The 18,281-nt window shown below is 50.1% G+C and overlaps 2 protein-coding genes across 6 annotated transcripts; both read left to right on the top strand.

Annotated features, from left to right (window-relative positions):
- Nucleotides 1–2,638: 2,638 nt before the first annotated feature.
- LOC128626866 (sperm mitochondrial-associated cysteine-rich protein) lies at nucleotides 2,639–11,811 on the top strand. Of its 4 annotated transcripts, none has more exons than XR_008390959.1 (4): nucleotides 2,639–3,691; nucleotides 4,551–4,682; nucleotides 8,655–8,719; nucleotides 10,436–11,811. XR_008390959.1 is itself a non-coding variant. In XM_053661929.1 (3 exons), exon 1 carries the CDS (start codon nucleotides 7,907–7,909, stop codon nucleotides 8,420–8,422), a length of 516 nt encoding a protein of 171 aa, XP_053517904.1. In that variant the 5' UTR covers nucleotides 7,771–7,906; the 3' UTR covers nucleotides 8,655–8,719; nucleotides 10,436–11,811. The 4 variants fall into 4 exon arrangements, 2 of the variants coding, with proteins under 2 accessions (XP_053517904.1, XP_053517903.1); XR_008390960.1 differs by having other exon boundaries at nucleotides 4,573–4,682; XM_053661929.1 differs by lacking the exons at nucleotides 2,639–3,691; nucleotides 4,551–4,682 and adding an exon at nucleotides 7,771–8,422.
- Nucleotides 11,812–13,896: 2,085 nt separating this feature from the next.
- On the top strand, nucleotides 13,897–16,269 carry MFSD5 (major facilitator superfamily domain containing 5). 2 transcript variants are annotated; one of them, XM_037137542.2, is made up of 2 exons: nucleotides 13,897–14,070; nucleotides 14,657–16,269. In XM_037137542.2, the coding sequence occupies exons 1-2, from the start codon at nucleotides 13,903–13,905 to the stop codon at nucleotides 16,025–16,027; spliced, it is 1,539 nt and encodes a 512-aa protein (XP_036993437.2). In that variant the 5' UTR covers nucleotides 13,897–13,902; the 3' UTR covers nucleotides 16,028–16,269. The 2 variants fall into 2 exon arrangements, with proteins under 2 accessions (XP_036993437.2, XP_036993438.1); XM_037137543.2 differs by having other exon boundaries at nucleotides 13,996–14,086.
- The last annotated feature ends 2,012 nt before the right edge of the window (nucleotides 16,270–18,281 follow it).

Consider the following 18,281-nt stretch of genomic DNA (forward strand, 5'->3'; position numbering starts at 1 on the left):
AGTGTCTTGGGCCCATGATGCCACCCTTTCTCCCTGGCACTTTCCCCCTTCCAGCCATCCAGGGGGACTGGCTGAGTTTTCTGGCCAGCCTGTGATTCAGTTAAGGCCAGTCTGGTACCTCCCCGGAGCAGGCAATGGGAGCTGTACCCGCGTGCTCCCAGGGGCGAAGTGATGGAGCAGGAGTGTGCTTGGGCAGATGTCACAGTCTTCACCCTTTGCTTAGCCTTCTCCTGCAGGTCACAATAGTCCCTGCTTCCCCTTGGCTACCCCAGATGGTCCTTTGGACTCAAGAGCAAACTGATTTAACTAGTGGGTATGAAGGCAGGAGGTGGGAGGGCCGGGGGTTCAGTTCTGCGTTCTGGGCTCAAAGACCCCCTCCCTCTCCTTCTTCCCTCAGTAAGCCCCAGGAGTTGGGGCAACTGGCTGCCAATCCCCACCTTTAGGCTCCGATCTGGAGTGGGAGAGGCCGGGGAGGAGGCAGGAGGAACTGCGCCGGGAGTAGGAGGAGTCTCCTGAGTAGCTGAGTGCAGGGAGAAGCCAAAGCAGAGGGTGTGCGTCCTCCTCAACCAGCGCCTGCCTGCCCGGTAGACGTGCCACGAAAGTGGTTGACTCTGGGTGTGTGTGTGCGTGCACGTGTGCACACACTTGCACATCAGTGCCCGAAGAGGACATTCTCTGACTTCATCATGACCACCACAGACTCAGTCCTAGAGTGGGAGGGAACCCAGGGTATCAGCCTCCATTCTACTGAGAACGGAGCAAGAGAAAAGGGGTCTGAAGTCCAAGCTCTGCGCACGGACCCAGACACCCCCACAGTCGTTAAGGGTGGAAGTGAAAAGTGTAGAAGGGGAGCAGTAGCAGGGCTGGGCTGAGGGACACACCCAAAGGACCTTCCCCAGCAACAATCCCGGGGTGGCCAGCACTGGGAACGCAGACTCACTCACGTCACGCTTTCCGTACTGGAATTACTCTGCTCTGTCCTCGCTGCCACCCTGGGGGCCAGGTGTCCTCTCTCCCTAGGGAAGACCACTTTTGGTAGCCAGAGTCAGACCAAGGAGAGAGGAAAAGAAGGGGCGTGCTGCGGTTATCTCTGGAGAGCAAGAGACGTCAATGGGGGTACAGACAAGGCCCTCCCTCTCACTCCAGGGGTGGGAAGAGCTGGGAATAGGTACTCTAGGGTGCCGTCCCCAGGTGGCCTGGCTGCTGTTGACTTTGCTTGGTTACCCTGGGAGCTGCTCTGAGCGTGTGGGAGGGGTGGGTGTCAGGGAGTTGGACCCAGGCGTCCAGGCTAGGGTCGGATGTCGCCCTGCCTGTGTGGCAGGGATCTTGCCAGGAGGCCGCAAAGTTAACCCCTCCTGCCCTAGGGGTGGCGGCTCCGGGAAAGAGGGCGGGCCCAGCTGTGGTTTGTGAATGTGGCCCTGATTCCCCACCCACCGCCCTCTCCCGGCACATCTGTACTTGGTTTACAGTGAATGAGTCTCCTGTCCTCATGAACCGGGCGAGGGCACCACTCCCTCCCAGGCCCCTGGCTGGGCATCCTGACACAGAACCGGGCGCCACCCCTTGACGCTCTCCTTGCTGGGTCTCCCCTCTCAACTCTTCCCTTTCTCCCTCTTAGAGGGCTTCAGGGCCTAGTCCCCAGACCAAGAGCTCTAAGGCTGTGCAGTTAGGGTAGCATAAGGGGACCGGGAAAATAAAACGGGGGACGAAATACTTGGAGTGGCCTGGAAAGAGAGAGCAGGTCTGGAATTCCCATCTGGCTTTACTCTCCTCCGTCCTGGTTTGCCTGTCAGTCTGCCCCTGTCCTTGTCTCTGGTGGGTGTTTGTCCATCTATCTGTCTTGGTAAATGTGACTCCGCCCTTCCGACAGCCTCCTCAGTCCCTAGCCAAGGACCTCAGCCAGGGGGCGATGCCCAAGAAGCCCGCCCTGTGCTGGTCCGGCCCCTCAGGATTGCGGAGCCTCCGCCCACGCCCCTCCCCAGGACTCAGTGACTGGGACCTGTCTGGCGGCTACAACGGTTTGGAAGTTAAAACAAAAACCCTATACAGGACTAAGCAACAAGCAAGAGGGGCATTGTGAGGGGTTCAGATTCTTCTCTCTATCTTGCAATAGAGACAGTCTTCTACCCAGGGGTTCCAGAAGGAGGCTTGGGAAGGGGCCTCCCACTCTGGAAACTGGTGGAGAGAGCTCCCCTCTTTCTCTTTCTCTTGAGTCGCCCCTGTCTCTAGGTTTTGTTGTTTGTGGTGGTTCTATTTGGTCACGCTGACAAATTAGAGAAATGGTATCTTGGGGGCCTTAGAATGGGGCTTCCATTACACCACTCACCCCGAAGAGCAGAAGGAGAGGTGGTGAGAGGAAGAGCATCCAGACCCCACCTGCCCTGACTCTGCTGTGTTGACCCAGCCCAAATTTTCACCCTCCCTGCCTCCTTGCCAGCATCAGGACACTGCATAAATAATTTTCCCATGCCAAGTCTGGTGCTGGGGGTGGGGGTTGGGGGCTGTCCTATGCCATGTTCGGAGGGGGCTAGCAGATGAGGTTGGGGGAGCTCTGTTACAACCCCCAAGGACATCATTAAGGCATGAAAGTGCCACCGGGGCTTGGAGACCAGGGCACTCAGGGAGAGTGTGATGAAAACATGTTTTGAACATCACGTCTTCTCCTTTCTCTTCCTCTCCCCTCCTCCCCACTGCTCCCCTCTCCTCCCCTAGGCCTGTCTTGTGCCATGGCTGGTGCCTGCTCTACCCCCTGTACTTGCTCAATTCCACCCCTTGTACCAGGCCTAATCTGCTGCTTGCCAGTTTGTTAGCTCTCCTGATGAATGAATTTGTGTGTGGATGGCCCTGACTAGCCACAGTGCTGCCCAGATCCCACATAGAAGAAAGCCTTGATTGTGAAACACGGGATTTTAAGAACTAGTCTACACAATTCTAGAAATGTCTTCCCTTACTCCTCTAAACATGTACGTTTCATGAATTCAACAAATCTTCATTAAGCATCCAGTGTATGCCAAACACCATATAAACCCAGGCAATACCCAATTATGGTTCCTGCCCTTGCAGACCTCTAGGCTGGGGGAGGAGTCAGATGTCAACCAAATAATCCATGACACTGCAAGTGATAACCAGCATGGAGAGGCATGAGGTACTATGAGAATGGTTAGTAGCAGGATTTCCCACCCGGGCAAGGAGATCAGGAAAAGCTTCTAGGAAAAAGTGAGGGGAAGAGTGGAGAGAAGGGAGGGCAGCAGAAGATTATGTGTAAAGGCCCCCAAATTGGGGTCCTGGCCCCCAGCCACTGGTGCCTCAGAAAGAGGAGGGACCCTCCATCCCTGCTCCCTGCCTAGCTTTGGATATGCTACAAATGAAGGATGGCCAAAGCAAGACACTGGAACATCTGGTGACCCTGCCCTGGAATGACTCCGCCCATTCTTTCATCTTCTCCAGAAAGGGAAACAGAGGCACAGGCAAGGAATAGGAATCCATAGGTTTAGGCCTGAGATTATACATGGAAAGCAAGACCCCACATTGCTGGCAAAGCCCTCAGGGTGAATCTGCCTAGCTGGAGTCTCACCAGAGGCTCTGCTGAGCTGTCCTACCACGAACCCCATCCCCTCTCGGATCCAGCCCTAACCTGCCACACTCCTGGAACAAGGAGCATGTCTGCCTCCATAGTTGCCTAGAGTGTGAGGTGAGTGCTCCAACTGTGTGCCAGTCTCCACGTCGGTGGGTGTAACGGTCTGTTTTGTACAGAAGCTCCATCCACAGGTTAGGGAAGTATCTCTGCTGTCTCCTGGGTGGGGTGGGGTGGTGGTCCAGTTCCTTCTGCCTGTACCTCAGGGATCCGAGGTTCTTCATTTCTGAAGAAAAGCAATTGAGGGCTCTTTGGAGGAGGGAGCAGGCTTCTTCGTGGCTGTGCCTCCGCCATAACTGGCAAAGAGGTCACGGGACCAATGGAGTTAAATTCCAGCCCTGCTGTGACCCACTTTCCCCCCTGGGTCCACATCTCCTGAGGCCAGGGTGTTGGGTGGGGCCAGTCTGGCACCCCTGCATCCCTGTCTGGGACTTCCCCTAGATGGAAATTCCCAGATCCTAGTGTCTTCCCAACCTTGCCAGCTCCCACCAACTGCCTGTGATCTGTTCGGCTTCAATCTGATCGCCCAATCTGCCAGCTCTGAACCAGACTACATCTACACCTTAGCCCCAGGGCCCTGAGGATGTTGGCCCACACTCTGGGGTCATTTTTGATATTTGTTTGCCCCTTCTAGTGGACTCCTCTGAAGAAAAAAATGTGATATTGGTAGGGGGAGTTGGGAAGGAGCCAACCTTTGTTGAACACCTAAGTGTTCCAGGCATTGTGCTGGGCATATACATTGTTCACTTAACCCATGTAGCAGTCCAGAGAGGTAGCAGCTATCATCCCCATTTCACAGAAGAGGGAGCTGAGAACCAGAGAGGCTAAGTGACTTGCCCAATGTCGCACAGCTAGGAAGTGGCAGAGTTAAGATGGGAACCCAGGTCTTAGGGATCCTGTGCTTCCTTCACCACAGCGGACTGCCTCCTCTTCTGCAGCTGCCTGCTTCTCCGTGAGATGAGAGACTTGGGGGAATTCAACTCAATCCAGTTCAGCAGTTATTGAGCATCTGCTATATACCAGGCACTGATAGGTGCTCTAAATACAGGTAAGGTCTCTGTCCTCAAGGGCAGGTGGGAAAGTTAGGCGTGTGGACTAGGAATATCTAATTTTGACATAATGATTTGAATGAGGTGGCATGGAGAAATGGTGCTTTTATTTTCTCTTTCTAAAAGAGTAAATAAATATGAACAGTGCGCAGAATAAATTAAAATAAAATAAATACCTACTCAACTGCTACCTAAGAAAGGGTACTTCCTACACCTCAGAAGCTCCCATGTGCCTGTTCCATAATCCTTCCCCCCCAAGAAGTAACCATCATCCCAACTTTTGTGATTATTTCCTATCTTTCTGTATCGTTTCAGCACTTGTGTATGCCTCTCTAAACAATATTGCTTAACTTTAACTGCTTTTGAGATTTTATATAAAGGGAATGATGTTGTATTACTCTTTCGTGTCTTGATTATTTTGTGAGGTATACCCAAGATGTTGCATGTAACTGTCTTTTTCATTATTGCATAACATCCAGTCACATGAATATACCACAATCTATTTGTTTATTCATTTTTTAATTTTTAAAAATATTTTATTTATCTTTAGAGGGGAAGGGAAGGAGAGAGAGAGAGAGAAACATCAATGTATGGCTGCCTCCCGTGTGTCCCCCACTGGGAACTGGCCTGCAACCCAGGCATGTGCCCCGACTGGGAATCGAACTGCGACCCTTTGGTTCGCAGGCCCGAGCTCAATCCACTGAGCTACACCAGCCAGGGCTCATTTTAAAATTTTTGATTACAGTTGACATTCAATATTATATTACATTCAGGTGTAGAACACAGTGACTAGACATTTCTATAACTTACAAAGTGATCCCCCTGGTAAGTCTAACGCCCACCTCGCCCCATACATAGTTCTTACAGTACAAGTGACTGTATTCCCTGTGCTGCACTTACGTCCCTGTGGCAGTTTTGTGACTGCCAAATTGTACTTCTTTTTTAAAAAAATATATTTATTTATTTTTAGAGAGAGGGGAAGGAAGGCAGAAAGAGTGGGAGAGAAACATCAATGTGTGGTTGCCTCTCATGTGTCCCCCCACTGGGGACCTGACCTGCAACCCAGGCATGTGCCCTGACTGGGAATCAAACCGGCAACCCTTCGCTTCACAGGCCTGCGCTCAATCCACTGAGCTACACCAGCCAGGGCCCAAATTGTACTTCTTAATCCCTTCACCTTCTTCACCCAGCCCCCCAACCCTGCTCCCATCTAGTAACCTTTAGTTTATTCTCTGTATCTATGGGTTTCTATCTGTTTATTTATTTTGATTTTTAGATTTAAATAATATGGCATTTTTCCTTCTCTGACTTATGGCACTTAGCATAATACCCTCTAGGTCCATCCATGTTGTCCCAAATGGTAAGATTTCATTATTTTTTTTATGGCCAAGTAATATTCTATTGTATATATGTACCACAGCTTTTTTATCTATTCTTTTACCAATGGAAACATGGGTTATTTCCATATCTTGGCTACAGTAGTAAACATAGGAATGCATATGTCTTTTCAAATTAGTATTTTGGATTTTTTTGAATAAATACTCAGAAGTGGGATGGCTGGGTCACATGGTAGTTCTATTTTTATTTTTTGAGGAACCTTCATACTGTTTGCCGCAGCAGCTGATAGTGTTTTTTTACCCGACTGTTGGTGGCTGTTGGGATTATTTTCAGTTTGGACATCGTAATGCTGCTAAGAGCATTTTCGTGCCTGTTTCCCAGCACACACATGCAAGAGACTGTCGAGGCTATAAAACTAAGAGTCAAAGTATATGTCCAGGCAGTCTCAGTTTTATCAGATAAGGCCAAACATTTCCCCAAAATGATTGAACCAGTTTCTCAGGAAGCAAAACATTTTAACCAGGGGCAGGCATAGGATCAAGAAGACCCATATACTTTCTTGTCTGAAACCCTTAGTGGTTTTCCCTTTTTCTTAAAATAAGACCCAAGTCCCGCTGTGACTCCCAAGGCCCCCACCTCGCTCTGTACCTCTGCCCTGACTCCTCTCTGCTCTTTGCTCTTGCTGTCTCCCCTCCCTGGGATTTTCTTCCACTATATGCCTCCATGACTCACCCCTCACTTTCTTCAGATCTTTGCTAAAATGTCATTTCTCAATGGCACTTTCCCTGACCACCACATTTTTAGATTGCAATCTCCAGCACTCCTTATCTCCTTTTCAGCTTTGTATTTCTCCACCAGCCAGACACCTGGGTTCCATTCTGCCTCAGGCAGCTCCCTGATGATCAGCCAGGGCTGGACATACTTTATCTCCCCCAAAACCCTTAAGGGCTGTCATACCTGACTATTTGGGAACTGTCTAGTCACTCTGTCTGATGAATCCACCTCTCTGAGTCACTTTTTATCACAACACCCTGTTTTTTGTTGTTGTTTTTTTATTGTCATTTGCATGCTCTGAAATAAGCTAATGCATTTGTTTGTTTACCTGTTCGGTTTTAGTCTCCATCCCACTTCACTCCTCACTTTTACGAGAGCTCCGTAAGAGAGGAGACCTAGCTGTGGCTATCTTATCCAGGCTGGTTGTCAGCTTCCCAGAGACAGTGGGGCATCCCCACCCCTACACCTGGGACTTGCCCCTTTTGGAATCACCCAGGACTCAGGCATCCTCCCTCCACTGCCACCTCCCACCAACACCCCTGGCTCAGTCTCAGAGTGCTGCTTCTGCTGCTGCTCCTACTGCTGCTGCCACTGCTGCTACTGCCTCCCTCAGTTCCCTTGGGGGACTGTTAGGGAGACTGAAGCAGCTGGTCTGACCACCAGGGCTGGAGAGTAATGGGCTGGGGTCCTTACCCAGGCGATGTCAGGTGCCTGGAGCTTAAGAAATACTTTTTGAATAAAGGCAAAGACTTCAGAGATTATAGCACCTAGCCAGGTGGAGAAAAGAGAAAAGGCGCTCCAAGGTGAAGGAACAGTGTGAACAAAGGACTGAAGGCATGAAAGTGCACGTCGTATTTGAAGAACATGTTCCCGGCTGGTACACTTGTAGTTGGAGGGTTTTCAGTGTAGAGGAGGGCTGCAGGAGAGCATTGCTGGGCAGGCCTGGAAAGGGAGGGCTGGTTGGGGGGGTCTGAGCTCCCTGAAGGCTCAGCAAGCTCAGCAGTGTCTTAGGTTTAATCCTGCCCCCACCTCTGCCCACCTGTCTGCCCCTTCTACTCTTCCTAGGCCCTCCCCTTTACCCAACCCCCAGCCTGGCCGTTCATGCAGCTGAATGGACTTCTCTCTGGGCCTACATCTGGGGCCTCGAAATAAGAAGGCCACCCACCAACAACCTCCTGCACCCTCTGTGCACAGCCCTCCAACTGCCTCTCTTTGTCTATCCTGTCCTTCCTCTGCCTGTGCCTGCCCCTGCCCTGGCTGCCCTCCTCCCACCTGCTCCTGCACTGCCTATCCCTCTTACACAACTACCTGTCCCTCTTGTCCCAGACTCCCTGGCCCACCCTGTACATGCACCTGCCTTCCCTGCCCTGCCTGTCCTGTCTCAACACGTCCCCATAGCCCCTGTGTCCCATGCTCTGGCCCTCACTTTCCCTGTTGCCATCCCTCGCCTTGCCCCATTTACCCTTGTACCAAGGGCCTATCTGCCTGTCCCAGCTCCTGCTTGGGCTGCAGTGATAACTGTGGCTGTGGCCAAGGGCCTACCTGGGGGCCTCCGGGCTCCATTGGCCACCGCAGTTGCTGCTTCACAGGACAACGCGCCTCTCAGAAGCGCTGTCTGATAGTCTAGGTGGGTGATTGCCCCCTACAGAGACTGTCAGGCTGCTGGGACACTTCTGTAGCTGCTTCCTTAGGGAGGAGGCAGAAGCTCTGGGCGGAGTGAGGGGGGCTCACCTAGATTCCTCGCCCAGAAGGTAAAGGCAGAAAGTTGCTCAGAGCCTCTGACCTCCCCCTCAGTCCTGGGGGTGAGAACAGGCATCTGCTTTGAAATTAATTTCTGGGCATGTTCCTGCTGGTTCCAGAAACTCCTCTTCTGCAGCTTTTGGAATGGAAACTCTTCTCAGATCCTCTTCCAAGGCCCCTGAAGGTGAGCAAATTGGCCATTTTCCCCCTCTTGACAGCCCCCGCTGGAGACCCTTCCTGGCTTCTCTGCAGTTCACATAGATTAGATAGATTCTTCCTCTAGAGGTGGTAGTGGATCCTTTGTCTGGGGGCCATTTTTTGCCCCTTGGTCCTTCACCCATATTCCGGACTGCCCCAAGAGTCTCTGGACCCCTTACCTCTCATATTCAGTTAAGCAAAAATGGTTAGTTGTTCTTGGATCAGAAGAGGAGGCTGAGCAGAGGGTTTGTGGCTCCGCCCTTCCCTTGGATATCATGGCATCACACATTTGGTCCTTTGCTTCGAGGAATCTGGCACTCTCTGCCTAAATGTCTTATCTTGCAAATCTCTGAGGGCTCACCCAGCCTCATGACCTCAATCTTCCAGGATTAGTCCCATCTGCAACATCTATGCTCTTCTGGTGTGGGGGTGGGGGAAGCTGGGAACCCTTGATGCAGATTCCCAAAGATCCCATTCACACATAAGCTAGTCGTAGGTCCCCTGTCCCTGGGGGTGTGACTAGAGGTTTGAAGAAGACTCTAAGAGGAAGCTGGAAGTGAGAGTCCAGTATCTGTCCAGGGCTGGGCCCTACATGGAGAGTTGCTGAGCCCTCCTCCACATTTCTTAAGTTCTCTGACTCTAGTCTTTTTCAGTCTTCTTTTTCTCAGCCTCTGTCTCTGGAACCTGTGGTGTTTTTTTTTTTTCCTTTCTATCTCTGTTTATCTTTCAGTTTATCTTTCCATCTTTCCAGGCCATTCTTTCCATTTGTGTTCTTCTATCACTGGGATGTTCTGCCTTCACCTGTCTTGTGTCTTGACATGTGTTTTCCCCACTCTCGATTTCTCTAATTCTCCCTCTATTACCCCTTCTAACTGAAAATACACTTAACATACACATTTCTTTCTTTTCCCCTTTCCTGTCTCAATTTGTGTCTGCGTGTCTAATTTCTTCCTTTGTCTTTCAAGGCACCTCACATCACTCTGCTTTTCTGACCTGTTCTTCTTCTTGGTATATTTCATTCATGATCTCTCATTTCTGTTTCCCTTTCTTTCTCTCTCTTTCAGTCTTCTGTGTTTAGCTGTTTTTTCACTGCCTACCTCTCTCTCTGCCTTCCCCTATCTGGCTCTCTCTCTCTCTCTTTCCCCCACACCCCCACCCCTACAGCACCCTGCACGCCAGGCCTGTCTCATGCCCATCTTATGGTCGTCCAAAGAGCAAGACATCAAGCACTTTAGTACCTGTCTGTCCCCCACACACCCCATATACCCCAGAGTGAGTGAAGGCTGGATACAGGCGCCAGAATAGTTCTTCCTTTCCCCACCTACTATTCAGGCCATCCATCCCCATTCAGCTATAAGCCCAAAACTTTTAAAAAATAATGCTTCTCCTAACTTCTTATTCTGAAAGTTGGCAATTAAAAAGAATTAAGCAAGCCCTGGCTGGTGTAGCTCAGTGGATTGATTAAGCACGGGCCTGCGAACCAGACAATCGCAGTTCGATTCCCAGTCAGGGCACATACCCAGGTTGCAGGCCGGTTCCCTGCAGGCCAGTTCCCAGCAGGGGATGCATGAAAGACAACCATACATTGATATTTCTCTCCCTCTCTCCTTCCCTTCCCCTCTAAATATAAATAAATAAAATCTTTAGAAAAAAAAAAGAATTAAGCATTTATACTGCCTCTCCTGTATAAACTGTATTTCAGGACAGCCAAATAACAGTAAATGGTGCAGAAAACTTATTTACAGAAGTATTTCAACTAACATGGAAGGATATGGAATCAGAAAAATTACCATTTTGCAACCCCTGATGAAATAATGGATCAAACAAGAATATTCAATGGATGAAACAAGGAACGTGGTTGATGGAGAACTCTACAATGGAGGGATCAAGTTGTCACCACTGGCCCCCTGTGGTGAATCCTAGCACTGTTGAAAGGGGCACAGCCACACACTGTGTGCCTCCTGATGTCATGCAGTCTGAAGCACTCAGCTCCACCTACGAAGGGCTCTTGCTAAACGAAAACACTGAACCTGATTCTAATAATAACTCCAGAGCTAATCTCCATTCAACAGGAAATAGTGGGGATGGAAGAACAAGTTAAATGACATAATGAGGAAGTAAGAAGACACATCCAGAATGTGGGATATTCTAAAGAAAATCTGACGCAATTTCTTCAAGTTGTCAATGGCTGGGCAGGGTTGGGGGTGGGTAGGTAAGAGGCGACATAAAAAGACAACCACCACAAGGAACATAAGGACCTTGTTTGGTTTCTGATTTGGACAACCCAATTGTAAAAAGACATTTTCAAACAGTTGGGGACAGTTAATTATGGACTGGATATTTGTGAGGCCAAGGAATCAGTGTTGATTTTGTTAGATCTAAAAATGACTTTGGGGTCCTATAAAAAAAAAAAGGTTATTTTCTAGAGATGCATACTTAAGTATGGAGTGAAGTGACATATTTAATTTTAAATGTTTTGGCAAATAAAAAAGGGCAGAAAGAGTGGCAGAATCAATAATGTTGAATTAAGCGTACAAAAGGTTCATAGAATTATGTTCTCTACCTTTGTGTATGTTTGAACATTTTTAAAAAGATTTTATTGATTTATCTTTAGAGGGGAAGGGAAGGAGAGAGGGAGAGAAATATCAGTGTATGGTTGCCTCTCGTGTGTCCCCTGCTGAAAACTGGCCTGCAACCCAGGCATGTGCCCTGACTGGGAACTGAACCGTGATCCTTTGGTTTGCAGGCCCGCGCTCAATCCACTGAGCTACACCAGCCAGGGCTGTTTGAACATTTTTGTAGTAAAAGTTTTAAATGATGCTCCTCTGGTAAATATGGTTGGTTCCTAGTAACTCCTAGGACACCTTCCCCACCTGCACTGAAAGACTTCCCATGTGTGACTCCTCACACACTGACCCCAGCTCTCCCTGCCCTCTACTGGAAGAATGTACTATAGATGGGTTGGGCTCACAGGCTGCCCTTTATCCCCTGCAGTCTTCTGCTGGCACATTCCTCATGTTTAAGACTTTTCCAGAGGTGCCTCACAGCTCTGAAGGGCCAGGGGAACCTTAAAGAATAAACCTATGTTAAATAGTTCTTAAAATAAACAAAAATAATCCAAAATAATGTAACCTTGCTTTAAGTCTCTCTCTGTCACGTGCTTCGAAACAAAATGCAACTCAGTAATGGAAGAAAACTGGCCTCAGTCCTGGGAAACAGAAGGCAAGGGATGCTAGACTATCCTGTCCTGCTCCCTGGCTTTATTTAGGATGACCTCCACCCTCAAAGAAAAGACCACGTAGAATTGAGGGACTGTGCATCATGAGTTCAAGGAGCTTCAGCCCAGGACTGGGATGGAGGACATTTGGGTCATTCATGCTGATACTCCCTGAATGACCTTGGAGAAATCATGATTTTTGAGTCTGAGTGTTTCTATATGAATGCATGGGAACCACAAACACTTTCTACTCGCTAGAAATTTGCCAGTTAGGGATGAAGGCACTTTGGAGCTTGGCTATAACTCTCAGCTGTTTCCTTTATCACAGGGATTTCTTGAGATGTAATCCTGGTCCCTCCTACCCTCTACCTTCTAAACTTTAGTATAAAGAAAACCAACATGTACTAATGACCTGTGCAACTAAGTGAATTTATTTAATCTTCTCAGAAACCATATGAACTTGGAATTGGAAAGATCTGGGTCACAATTCTGACTCTGCTTCTTACCATGTGAGTCTGGACATGCATAGCTTTCCCAGCTCTGGGGGATAACAATAGTACTGACCTTACGGGTTGTTGTGGCAGGTAAATGACATAATGGGCCTATAGCCATTGGCTCAGGACTTTTTTTTTTCCAGGACTTCTTAAAATAGATCTTAGGTACCTAATAACCCATTTGATAAGTGTTAACAGCCAATACAGGGAAGTACTTTTAAAGTAATTCACATGGATTAATGTATTCATTTATTCATCAAACATTCATTGAATTTTTTTTATGTACCAGTAACTATTTTAGGTATTGGAAATACAAGTGAACAAAGCATATAAAAATCTGTAGGGAGGAGATATAGTAAATAAATAAACGAACACATAGTGTGCTAGATGGTGTTAAGTGCTATGGAGAAAAATGAGCAAAGAGACCTCATAGAGAGTTAGAAGGAAAGCAAATAGATTACTGTGGTGGATGGAGGTGTTGTTGCTATTTTAAACAGGAAGGCCAAGGAACACCTCTCTGATAAAGTGACATTTGAACAGAGAACTGGGGCACTGAGGGCAGGAACCTCGTGGGTATCTGGAAGAACCAGAACCTTACAGGGCACAATGTGCAAAGGCCCTGGTGGCGGTCAGTATAGACAGAGTAGGAGTAAGAGGGAGAATGGTAGATGAGGTCAGAGAAGTAGTAGAGAACAGAACAGAGGGGTTTGTGGGCCATTATAAACATTTTGGCTTTTATGCTTAGTGAGATCGGAAGTCACTGGGGAGGGTCTCAAGATCATACTAAAATTTTCCAAGGTGACACAGTTGGTAAGTAGCAGGAGGTGAGTGGTCTGCTCCAGGCCTGAAGTTCTTAACTCTCTGCTCTTGCTGAACTTTAGCCTTTTTATTTGAGCACTGCTTTCTTTTGACTTCAGATGAAGTAACTGGGACACTGAGAAGTTATGTGACTTGCCCGAGGCCAGACAGCTGGTTAAGTGACAGAGGTGGGATCTGAGCATTTGTCTGCAGCTGGAGTCCAAGTCCTTCACACCACAGTGCCTCCCTCAGGTGTCTGGGCCACACGAACTTCTTGCCTAGAGATCACTACAGTGAAAGAGAGGAGAACAGAAGAGCCCATCTCCGCCCAGGGCAGCGGCGTTAGCCGGGAAGCTCCAGCCCCAGGTTCTCTGGGACTGCGAACAGTCCCATCCCCCGACCCCCCCCCCCCCACGCACAGCCGCGCTCTCTAACCTACGGCACATTGAAAGAGAGATGAAATGGGCCCTTACTTCGGGGTGGCCCAGCAGGTATAGGAGGAATCAGAGGACCGGGTATCATGTGAAGGAGGAGGACGAGGCCCGACTGAAAACAGCAGCCAGCCCCTGCTCTCGTCTTGCCGGCGCGGGCGGCGCACGGGAAGAGACGAAGCAGAGGCGGGGCTTGAGCGCCGCGCCCCCCTCACGTGACGGGACCATCATGGCAGCGACCGGAGGCCTACTCGGCTCCCGGAAGCAGGCTGTGAGGGGCGGGCACGCTGATAGAGCCGGGCCGGAGCCGGAGCCGGAGCCGGAGGCAGAGCGGGTAGGGCAGCGGGCGGCCTGGAGCCGGGCGTGTCCGGAGCCTCCCCGCAGACCCGGGCAGCAGGTGAGCCGGAGTCTGGGTAAGGCGAGAGAAGAGTGTGGCGGCCCTGGGGCGCTGGGCCGGGGCTAGGGGGCGCAAGGGGGTGGCCGTGACCTGGAGGATGGGGAATATGAGATGCACGCGCGTGACCGTGAAACTACTCTAGAGGCCCGCGCCAGCGGGAGGGATGCCCTAGAAGACGAGACATTTAGGGTAAAACGGGTTCCCCAGAAAGGATGGAAGGTATTTGAAGGAAGTATGCGGAAGCTGTTGTGGAAAAGGGCAGCTGCCTCTTAATTTAAGGAGATGGGATTTTTGAGGGGACTCCTTTGCTATGCCAGGCAAGGTTAGCGCGAATGCTCAGTCTTCTCCCAGATCCTCTTACCTCTTCCGTGCCCCACAGTGTCCTAGGAGACCACTCCTAGGGCGGGGCACTCCTCCCACCCACCCAACTGGTCCCTCGGGTCTGAGTTCTGGGGGAGTGGAGTTGAGGGGTGGGCAAGTGCAGTTGGCAGGGGGTAGGGTGGAGGTGCCTTCTGCTTAAACAGCCAGCCCCTTGACAGTGCTGCCTGGGCAATGGATATGACTCTAAAAGCCCCTTCTTTCCCAGGTCGTCCGGGGGCCCGCCATGCTGGTGACTGCCTACCTCGTCTTTGTGGTCCTCCTGATCTCCTGCCTGGGGTTGGAACTGTCCAGATGCCAGGCTAAGCCCCCAGGAAGGGCCTGCAGCAACCCCTCCTTCCTTCGGTTTCAACTGGACTTTTATCAGGTCTACTTCCTGGCCCTGGCAGCTGACTGGCTTCAGGCCCCCTACCTCTATAAACTCTATCAGCATTACCACTTTTTGGAAGGTCAGATTGCCATCCTCTACGTCTGTGGCCTTGCCTCCACAGTTCTCTTTGGACTGGTAGCCTCCTCCCTTGTGGATTGGCTAGGTCGAAAAAAGTCTTGTGTCCTCTTCTCCCTCACTTACTCCTTGTGCTGCTTAACCAAACTCTCTCGGGACTACTTTGTGTTGCTGGTAGGGCGAGCACTTGGTGGGCTGTCCACTGCGCTGCTCTTCTCTGCCTTCGAGGCCTGGTATATCCATGAACACGTGGAGCGGCATGACTTCCCTGCTGAGTGGATCCCAGCTACCTTTGCCCGAGCCGCCTTCTGGAACTATGTGCTGGCTGTAGTGGCAGGTGTGGCAGCTGAAGCTGTGGCCTGCTGGATGGGACTGGGGCCTGTAGCGCCCTTTGTGGCTGCCATCCCTCTCTTAGGTCTGGCTGGAGCCTTGGCCCTTCACAACTGGGGAGAAAACTATGATCGGCAGCGTGCCTTCTCAAGGACCTGTGCTGGGGGCCTGCGCTGCCTCCTGTCAGACCGCCGTGTGCTGCTGCTAGGTACCATACAGGCCCTGTTTGAAAGTGTCATCTTCATCTTTGTTTTCCTCTGGACACCTGTGCTGGACCCACATGGGGCCCCACTAGGCATCATCTTCTCCAGCTTCATGGCAGCCAGCCTGCTCGGCTCTTCCTTGTATCGCATTGCTACCTCCAAGAGGTACCACCTTCAGCCTATGCACCTACTCTCCCTTGCTGTCCTCATCGTTGTCTTCTCCCTCTTCATGCTGACTTTCTCCACCAGTCCAGGCCAGGAGAGTCCTGTGGAGTCCTTCATAGCCTTCCTACTCATCGAATTGGCCTGTGGGCTGTACTTTCCCAGCATGAGCTTCCTTCGAAGAAAGGTGATCCCTGAGACAGAGCAAGCTGGTGTACTGAACTGGTTCCGGGTACCCCTGCACTTACTGGCCTGCCTGGGGCTCTTGGTCCTCCATGACAGTGATCGAAAAACAGGCACTCGGAACATGTTCAGCATATGCTCCGCTGTCATGGTTATGGCTCTGCTGGCAGTGGTGGGGCTGTTCACCGTGGTAAGGCACGATGCCGAACTGCGGGTACCCTCACCCACTGGGGAGCCCTATGCCCCTGAGCTCTAACCCTGTTCCAGGACAAGGGAGCTGGGACAGACTCTTGAATCCCACCTTTTGAGGTTTGTACAGATTTCTCTGTGACTGACTGCAATTATCTGGCCCCTCAGCCTGTTGTTGGGACCCCTCTTGCCAGTGCTTTGGGTTGGGGAGCACATGGGGGTGATGGCCTGGAAAGAAGATGCCAAAAGTTGCCTCTGTGTTACTTCCTTTTCCCTTTTCATTTAAAAATAAACACTTTTAAATGATCATTGACTTGATTTAATCATCTTGACCTGAACCTACCTCTGTGTAGTTTCTGGTAGGAGGGCAGCTGGAGTTTTTGAGGATAGAGGTAAGATTACCAGCAGAAAGTTTATATTTCTAGCCTAAGACTGTATCCAGCTTAAACTGAGAGTTGTAGAATTTTCTCTCAGCAGTAATTGGTGGGAAATGCCTGAGGCTCCTATGTCCTCCATAGGTCTCTCTTCTGGGGACAGACATCCTCCCCAGTAGCCAAGTAAAACCCTTGCTCCACATCCAGGGTGAGATAATCTCTGGAGCACGTGGGGTGAATGCTCAAGCCAACGAGCAAAGATTCCAGGGGCCTGGGCTGCTTTTATGACCACCCCTTGGGGCAAATTCAGGACCATCCTACAGGAAGAAGCCTGCAGCTCAGCACATGCATGCTACCTGCCTTCTGCTGTGGCTGTGAATGCACTATTTGTCCAGCATCGCCTGGGCCCACCAGGTCCTGTGTCCCTGCATGAAACCTAAATAAAGGGCTGCCAAGGGGAGAAAACAGTGACAACTGAGGGACTGGGACATCTTGTCTGTACCCAACTCTTCCCCACCCAGGCTGAGTGAGGGTGAGGGAGCCATCAGGGCAGGAAACAGTACCAGTGGGAACACCAGTTCTGTGGGTCCCTCCCTGCCTCACCTCTGATGGTATCTGCCTTTACTCCTCCCACCAGCACCTGGGTTTCTCAGGGGAATCAAAGCCAAATTTGAGATGGGTGGAGATAGAGGGAGGGTAGGTTTAAGGGTGTGTCCTGGAATGTGCTTGAGATGGGCAAGGGGGACCCACCTGTCCTGGAAAGGAATTGACAACTTTTCCTTGGGTCCCAGACTACTTCCCAGACAGGAAGATGCAAGATGTTCCAAGACCTGCAAGTTCCAACTTGTGTGGAAAGATGACATCAGCTGGTGCTGGAGGAATGCAGCAGGGATGGCCTTTTGTAGAGTGAGGCTGGGGAAATGAATGGATGGTGGTCTCAGCCCCCTACTTAGAACAGGAAAAAAAAAAAATCCCAAAACATATGTTTCCCCACCCAAGCTTCAGGGAATAGAAGTTGAGGTTAAATATGGGAAAACATACCTGTGCCTTCCCCCATCTTGAGGCTAAGACAGAGTCTATTGCAGTAACTCCACATCCTAGTTCTGCCCTGGTGAGCTGTACCTAGATATATTTTATAGTTAGTTGCAGATTTTGTATCTCTTTACAATACTACAATCTCTGTGGGGATAAGAGGAAGTTATGTCTCCTTTGCCTTTGTCTCCCTGTGTATGCACACAATTGGGGGCCTTGCCCATGCCTGTGCTCAGTGAAGGTCTGGAGAGGAGATGGGCTAGCTCACACCTGGCTTTTCAAGAGCTGCTCTTTTAGCAGCAGTTAGACTAGAATCTAGAGCCAAGTTAATGATTTGTCATTTTGGATGATGGTAATTATTTGCTGATGTAGGTATGAGGGGGTCCCATATTCCTAAGTGATAAGGAAGTTGGAAGGTAGAGAAGGCAGACTAATGAGGTTCCTTTAACTTTGTCCCTGCTGAGCTTTCTTCAAAGGCACTGGTGATGTGGAGTGGGAGGGTTTTTTTCCTATCAGACTCACAGGGTGTGAAGAACTCAAAGGTATCTTAGAGATTGTTCATTTGGCCTTAAGTATATTTTTATTGAGCACCTACTGTATGCCATACATTATATTACTGGGTGCTGGTGACTTTTTTTTTAACCATGAGGAAAATTCCCTTAAAGGAAGGATATGTAGTAAATGAGTGGTAAAGCCAAAACTAAACCTTGCCTTTTGCTGCCTGCCGAGTGCCACTTGCATGACATATACTACTTCTGACTCCTGGGCCTTCACCTACTAGCCTTTCCCCCTCTGGCCCTGCTCCCTTATCCCAAGCCCTGTCCCTGGAGAAGGGCAAGAGAGTGGTAGTGTGCAGCCTTGGCCATCTGGTCCACTTTTGGGTGTCTGTCTCTATGGGTCATATGAGGGATTGGT

The sequence above is a fragment of the Artibeus jamaicensis genome, unplaced genomic scaffold, assembly GCF_021234435.1.
Source record: "Artibeus jamaicensis isolate MK-2021 breed Jamaican fruit bat unplaced genomic scaffold, CSHL_Jam_final contig_233, whole genome shotgun sequence".
NCBI classification, from domain to species: domain Eukaryota; kingdom Metazoa; phylum Chordata; class Mammalia; order Chiroptera; family Phyllostomidae; genus Artibeus; species Artibeus jamaicensis.

Excerpts from the sequence above, each read along its gene's own strand:
- LOC128626866 (XM_053661928.1), top strand. The coding sequence starts at position 7,907 with ATGGACTTCTCTCTGGGCCTACATCTGGGGCCTCGAAATAAGAAGGCC.
- MFSD5 (XM_037137542.2), top strand. The coding sequence starts at position 13,903 with ATGGCAGCGACCGGAGGCCTACTCGGCTCCCGGAAGCAGGCTGTGAGG. Across the intron at positions 14,071-14,656 it reads CCCGCAGACCCGGGCAGCAG|GTCGTCCGGGGGCCCGCCAT; the intron begins GTGAGCCGGAGT and ends CTTCTTTCCCAG.